The sequence below is a fragment of the Antrostomus carolinensis genome, unplaced genomic scaffold (assembly GCF_000700745.2).
Source record: "Antrostomus carolinensis isolate BGI_N321 unplaced genomic scaffold, ASM70074v2 scaffold14171, whole genome shotgun sequence".
Classification (NCBI taxonomy): domain Eukaryota; kingdom Metazoa; phylum Chordata; class Aves; order Caprimulgiformes; family Caprimulgidae; genus Antrostomus; species Antrostomus carolinensis.
Window position 1 is genome coordinate 35,987 of NW_010293561.1, and position 7,298 is coordinate 43,284.

Sequence of the window (7,298 nt, forward strand, 5' to 3'; positions counted from 1 at the left end):
CGCAGCTTCCAGCAGAGAAGTTCTCGGCGGAGTTTGTCGATTTTACCTCGCAATGGTAAAATACCCTCTTGGCCTGTCTTGCCCCAGCCCTGCTCGCCTCCGCCATGCTCTGGGGAGGCCAAGGAGGGCAGGTGCTGGTTGTCTCCTGTGTCCCTGTCCCCACAGGCATCTCTTTGGGGTATAACCCAGATTTTTGATCAAAACTTGTTCCCCCGGGGAAAGGATAGGTCTTCATGTCCTCACTGAGCTGTGAGGGTCGGGCTGGGGCCTGGAGCTGTGCAGGCAACACACACCCTTTACCAGGGCACCAGTTATGGCGGTTGTGGGTATCTTCCCTTCCTCAGGTGACAAGGAACAGGCTCGATCGCTTTGGGGGACACACAGGAGGAAGAGATATATGAAATTTCCTCATCCTGTCATCCCTGTATCAACAGCACGGGATGTCTGTGGCCAGGCTGGCAGCGTGGGCAGGTGCGGGCAGGCAGGTCTGCCAGGTCCCTCACGTCCCCAAGGCTGGTGCGGGATGGGGACAGGGAGCAGGGCACAGAATGGCTGCGTCCTCCTTCCTCCTGCTCCCGAGGGGACATGGTTCTGAGGGCAGAGACGGTGCAGAATTCACCTCACAATGGCCCCTGTCGGCAGCCATCCCGCTACTGGGGCCCTCCGGCTGCTGCGCTGCTTTCCATGGGACTGGGAGCTGGAAGCAGCGGGAGAGTTTGGCTGTGGTGTAGGAAAAGGGTTGGAGCAGATGAACGCTGTCTGGAGATTGCGAGAGCTGTAAGAAAGCACAGGCTCTCCCAGCACCCGAGGAGACTCGCAGCTGCCCTCATCGTATGGTTCAAAGAGAGCTGGCGGCGGCCCCGCGGCTCCTGACTGCTTCTCTCTCCAGCTTCCCTGGAAACCGCCTGGGAGGCTTTTTTATTTTCCAGGCGTTGCAGTGCCATCCGCTGCTTGCCAAGTTGGCAGGTGGATGGTGGGTTTGTGTAGTAGCCAAGAAAGGACGGCAGATCGACAAATACAGAAATGTGAGACTGTTCCCGAGCTGCCAGCGTCAGGGTCTGGAGCCCAACCGGCTCTGCTGTGACCCAGGAAGGGGATTATCAGTCACTCCTGCCTTGGGGACTTTAAGTACCAACACTTGGATTCTTCAGAGTCTTGTTCAAACATGTTTTTTGAGGTCCCTGTGATTCAGCTGCACATCTCTACTGACCCGTGCTGGGGAATACCTGCCTGTGCCTACACGGTTCTGTGTCTGTCAGAGGTGGGAGGTGGCTTGGAAAAACCCTCTCACAAAATGCCCACTGTTTTTGTAAGGCCCACGCTGAGATTTTGCAGCAGCTGCCTTTCTCCCATGCTGCTGGCTCGCTACTTGTTATTGCAGAGTTGCCTCTTTGTGCCAGGCAGGCTGTTGTTCCCCACTGAATATTTTGATTTTGCAAGCACGGTGTCTTGCAGCTATAGCTGTGGACTGGTTTGGGAGTGAGATATCCACAGCCATTCATGATGGTTGCAGTGACAATGACCCTGCTGAGCAGCACTCCTCTCTTGACAGCTCATGTTTTGGGGAGCACATGTCAGTTCTTCTCTTTGCAAATCCTATCCCCTAGGATTGCTGAAGGTTCCTCGACACCAGTGGAGTGGTAGGGACTTGGAAAAGTGAGCTTTGGCTGCAGATTGCACCAGTTTTGTGTTGTTGGAGTCTGAGATTTCTTCTGACACCAAATCAGGTCACATCAACTCGGTGTATCAAGCTTGACCTGGCTTAGGGCTCTCTCAAATTCAAGAGGTCGTGGAGTGAATCACACTATCTGCTGCCTGGGGCAGCAAAGTCTGATTACCTGTAGCCACTGCAGGGAAGTTCCTGGGATGTCTGAGTCAGGATCAGATCCAAATATGACTCTTCATTCCTGAAGATTTCCATTGATTTCTGTAACTTTTCATCAGATTTCCTGGTATTAATAATCTGGGAACAAGGTTTTTGTTTGTAGAGGGTCTAAATTAAGGTGATTGTATCCAAATCGTGCTTCTGGACACACCTAACCTTCAAATTCACCTTAGCATCTCAGCTTGGGCTGCTTTTGAGCTCAGAGGATGTGACACATCCCGTACCTTTGGTTCGGCGATATTGGCACGTATCGTTACCAGGTTCCTCTGTTCATTCACAACATGACACTAAACATGAGCCCGCTACACACAGCAAGCAGGAAATATCTATTCAGTGTGTGTCCTCTGCTTCCTCTGGGCTCTGGCAAATCCCAGCAGAGGAGCGACTTATCATCGCCGAGGTTCTCACTTTTGTTTTGCTCAGTGTGACACCTTTTCCCCGCCACCAACGTGTACGTGTGTGAAGATCTTTTTAAGTTGCTCCAAGTGTCTTTCCCCTAAATACACTGTCAGGAAGTGAGTAGAGATTACGTCCTGTCTTTTAAAAGCTATTTTCTGCTGGAGGGAAACCAAAATAACTTCCAGCTACAACCCTCCAGAGCCATCTGTTGTAGGAGAGGAGAAAAAAAGGATGTCCCATGTAACCGTCCCCGCTGATAACGGCGCGGTGATAAACAAATAGTTGTACACGTGCTCCAGAGCCACTCGGTCACCACTCCCAGTCAGAGACTGGAGGTTGTATCCATTCCCTTAGTCACTGGCCTACTGGATAGTACCCAAAAAACCAATTGTACCTGGCCCCCAGCAACAGGCACTGGCTTGATTGGTATATATGGTGTCTCTGGATCTCGTTTGACCTTGAGCTCACTGCTTTTGTGTGTACCCAGCACTGTGTACTGTATGGGTCCCTTGAGCAGGCTGTGTTGGCTTCAGGTGTCCTCAAGGCCTGAGCTGTTTGCTTAACGTATGAATGAGTAGTTGAACTTATTCTGCAGGGACTTGAAACTTTGCTTTTCTCATGGTATAATTTAAGCCTTGCTTAAACTGCACACAGAATGGAACTTTAAAAATTTTTCTTCTCTTTTTTTTTTTTTTTCATTAAAGCTTGAAGAAGAATTCCAAAGAACGGCCAACATACCCAGAGCTTATGGTGAGTGTGCTTGGGTTAAGCAATGTATTGCTTCAGAGCTGAGATGGATTACAGTGAGATGCTGAGGACAGGGTTTCCAACAGTGACTGGTGGTTTGGGATACTTAGCATCTCTATTTTCCTAACACATGTGAGAATGATGGCACTTCAGGGTCTTGGGAGGATGACTGCAAATCAGAGATGCTCTTTGAAACATCATTCAGGTGCTATTCCAGTCAGATCAACAGAGAAAAATCTGTAAAAGCAGTTAACAAATTTGCTAAGGGACAAGAATGATGCTGTGAGGAGTCAGTTAGCAAGGATAAAATCTTCCTCTTGGGTTTGTGCGATGGCTTCAAACACCAAAGTGAAATGCATTCACCATGGATGCTCCACAGAGCTACGTGGCCTGCTGAGCTTTACTGTCATGGTGCCTTGGAGAAGAGACTTTTTGGACAGAGTAATTCCTGGATGTTAGGGACAGAGATGAGTCTGTGACTAATAATTCCGGTTATTGAATGCCATCTGCTGCTTAGAGACTGTTTGCTCTGAGCATGTCTAGGACAGAGGAATAACTAAGGAAGAAGATGCTGATAAAGGCTTACAAGGGGGGAAATGCAAGGCAGTGCAGGGATTTGAGGTCAGATGCACTTAACTGCTGGTGAATTCCCAGCAGCACAGACACTGGTGTCTACTCAGACAGAACTCTGAGCTGGAGCTGGCAAGAACATTGTTTATGATGAGATTTTTCTGCTAGGACTCCACAGCTTCATGGTCTCTCTCTCTCTCCTAACCTTCTGATATTGATCCTGGTGCTCCTAACAGCTGGCAAAAAGTGGGAGAGCTTAGGAAGTCAGTGCTTCACTCCCATAAGCTTCTAGTCCTTGGGTCTCGCTTGATTCACAGCTTGCTAAAGGCAGGAAGGTGCCTGACTGTTATTTCTGAAGATCCTGACCCAAATGCTTGCCTGTCCCTGCATGCCCACCCCTGTCCAGTGCCTCTGGCCAGATCTTCTGGGTTAAGGGTGGGAATTGCTGCAGAATTTCCTCAGGCATTGCTGTCTCCTGCCCCATAACTTGTTGGATGTGCGTTATGCCATCCAGGAGGTCTACCTGTCTGCTCAGAGGTGTTGGGACCTCTGTGGTATGAAGGTGCCAGGGTTTAAGGTGTTCTTTAGCTGCAAGACTTGCTGGAAGTCCATGTACCTTTTGAACGTGAGTTGTAAGCAATGTATAATTCCTGTGGCATTTCTTGCTAGGCCCTGTAATGCAATTAGACTATATATAGATCTGATTGACACACAGTTTGCCCAGATACTGCTTTCAGACAAAGAGAGGCCCAAGTTTTATAGATTTTTTTTTCTTTTTTATTTTTTTTATTATTGAATAAATACATATATATATTTTAAGCAAATTTCGGAAGTTTGCCAAATGGCCTTTTATCAAAAAGGTTCACCGGAGCAGCTCCGTCTGTTGCAGCATTAATACCCCATTGGCAAGCGAGTGCATTTCTATTGAATTAGGTTCTTGGATCACCTCTCCAGAGTATCTCAATGCTGTGGTATTTGATGGCTGACATGAATGTTGTGAGGTCCTGTGGTTGGGGGTTGCTGTTTTGTTGGGGTTTTTTTTTCTCTCTCTCTTCTGGCATTAAGTTGCGGTAGTGGATTGGACTTGTCATTTAGACCAAGACTGCTCCCTTGCTTTCCTGTGGAATTGAGGTTTCTCATGGAAAATATGACTCTATGCTATCTTCAGCATCAGGAAAAACTGATACGGATGCTTAATTTCATTTTAAAACCCACTTCCCCAGGTGAAGTGGAGCATGAAACTACTGCAGGACTCCTGCCCGGTGGTCTGCACGTTGCATGGAGCACATCCCACCTGGCACAGGGTGTTTTCTGCTATAACCAGACTCCGTCGTTGTAAACGCGTTGGGTTCACTGAGAGCTGGGTTGGAGGCTGCTGCTGCCACCCGTGTCACGCTCGTGGGTGTTTGCGTGCTGTGGTAGCTCTGCTTTGGGTGTGACTTAGCTGGGATGTGAAAGCAGTGTCATCATGCTGGGATAATAACACAGCAGGACATTTGGACCATCTCTCCGAGAGTTATTCAGGACACTTTAGTTCCTGTGACTGCTTGACCCAGGGAGACCTTAAATTATGTCTGGATCCTTACCTCAACCCATTTCAGCTCTTTTTCCCACATAATTGTGCTTCCTCTTCCTTGCTGGTGTGTTTTTGGGTTGTTTCCTGGCTGCTCAGAGCTGCCTCTTTTTATTCACTGGGTAACTTTCTACTCAAGTTACCACCTTGGAAAATGGTAAATTTTGGTGGAGACTTTCCACCTTGGAAAGTCTCTTTCCTTTGCTCCTCATCTCCCTTCACTTGGCCACTGCCATTGAAATACCCAACACTCAGGGACTGAGGTTGGGGGCAACTTTGAAAAACCCTGAAAACCTCAAATTTTCTTTAAAAACCTGTCTGAAATGAGAGGGTCAGGAATCAAACCACGTTCCCCCAGCCTGCATATGAGAAACACAACAGCATTTTGCAGAGTGGAGGTCACCTGTGAGCCCTGCAGGGCCCCAGCTGCCTTTTGGGTCTCTCTGACACCCTCCATACAAATAAATACAATTACTGATAGGACAGTGGGTGTCAAACAGCGTTTGGTGATTTCAGGTGGAAGTTGGCTGATCTCAACTGATGTGTTGCAGCCCCCAGTAGCAAACTGAGTCACTGGTGCTACTGGAGGGAGGCTTTGCTGTTGCTGTCAGGGGGCGTTTGGTTGGTTTTTGGGTTTCTTTTTTTTAATCCTTACACATATTTTTCCGTTTGTGCTGAAATGTAGGCAAGATTTTCTGGCAGGATGTCTTCCCATGTTGGTCACGATTAAGTAGTTAAACATACAGCTGTGGATGGCTTTCCAGCCGGGATGGCTTTCCTCTTTGTGGTGGTTAGGGGTAAAGTAGCCATCTCCTACTGCAAGTATGAGCAATTGCAGGGGAGAAATGGGAATCAAAAGTCACCAGAGGGTAAATACACAGATAAAACAGGAAGCTGAGGAAAAACCCACTGCAGTCAGCCTTCCTGCAAAGTTTTTCTTGCTCCCGTTGGAGCTGGTGCGTGGTGGGGTGGGTAACCACCATCTCAGGAGGAGCATGTCTCCTCCTGAGGCACCCTAGAGCTGCGAGCCAGTGTGTGCTGAAGGACATGACATACTAGAGATGGAGACGGTGTTTTTTAATATTTTCTCTTGCTTTGAGAGCAGCCCAGCTCAGTCCTCTCAGCCAGGGCGGGGTTTAGAGGGAATCCAAGGGAGCAGCACAAATCTGCAGCCATCATGAAGTGGCCCCTTGGGCTCCCTGACTTGCCTCAGCTGCAAAACATGGAAAGCCCAATATTATGATGCTAGCGACAAAAATCTTTTTCACTGTCTAAAAGATTGTCTGAAAAGGTTTTATGTTTGGTCCTCAGCATTGTGAATAATAAACTTTTCTATTTTTTTCCTCTCTTTTTTCTTTTCCAGCAACATCCTTTCTTCACCCTGCACGAATCCAAAGAGACAGACGTCGCCTCTTTTGTCAAACTCATCCTGGGAGACTGAGAACTGGACTTGTAAATGAATTGCCCTTCTGTGGACTGGTGGGTGCAGGGGAGGGGCGCGTGGCAGGACTTGTCATGAAAGCACCAACAGAAAGTCGCCGTGTTTTGTTTTGTTTTGTTTTGATTCTGAGAAACGCCCGCCTCGCCCAAGTTTTTTAAAGGGTTCTTTGGTATCCATAGTGACATAGAACGAGCTGGTTAGTGAAATGAATTTTAAGAAGGTTGGTAACCTTAAAACGAAAACAAAACAACGAAAAAAAAAATTTTAAAGAGTGATTTACATATTTAATGACAGTCAAAGTCCCTCTTCCTAAGTTTCTCCTCATCCCCTTCCCTTCCCCCTGAACCAGAATTTGCTTTGTCATGGTAATAGGTGCTATGGTAGTCATGAAGTTGTATGTAGATTTATATTTTGTCCCTTCCATTATTTTAATATTTATGTTAAGTGCTTGATGGAATAGATTTCTGTTTTTTATGAGGATGAATGCGTGGTAACGATGATGATGCTACATGAGGCCACAGCAAGCAATAGTTGTAGGGCTTTGCTGGGGAAAAGCTGTCAAAGGAGAAGAGAAAGAAGAGAATTGTCTGTGTTGTGGAAGATGTTTAATGTGCATCATAAAAAGAGTTTATAAACAGGGATCTCAGCTCAGCTACTCGAGCTGCTTTTGCAGCGTGTGAGGC

The 7,298-nt window shown here is 47.5% G+C and overlaps 1 protein-coding gene across 1 annotated transcript in view; it reads left to right on the forward strand.

Moving 5' to 3' along the window:
* Positions 1-7,092, forward strand: part of LOC104532186 (dual specificity mitogen-activated protein kinase kinase 6) — an 18,054-nt gene extending 10,962 nt beyond the window's left edge. Inside the window, exons 9-11 of the mRNA XM_029087297.1 lie at positions 1-55; positions 2,989-3,034; positions 6,538-7,092. The exon at positions 1-55 is cut by the window's left edge and continues 100 nt beyond it. Of these exons, the coding sequence (XP_028943130.1) occupies positions 1-55; positions 2,989-3,034; positions 6,538-6,615 (179 nt within the window). The 3' untranslated portion in view covers positions 6,616-7,092. The remainder of the gene's footprint in view (positions 56-2,988; positions 3,035-6,537) is intronic.
* The last annotated feature ends 206 nt before the right edge of the window (positions 7,093-7,298 follow it).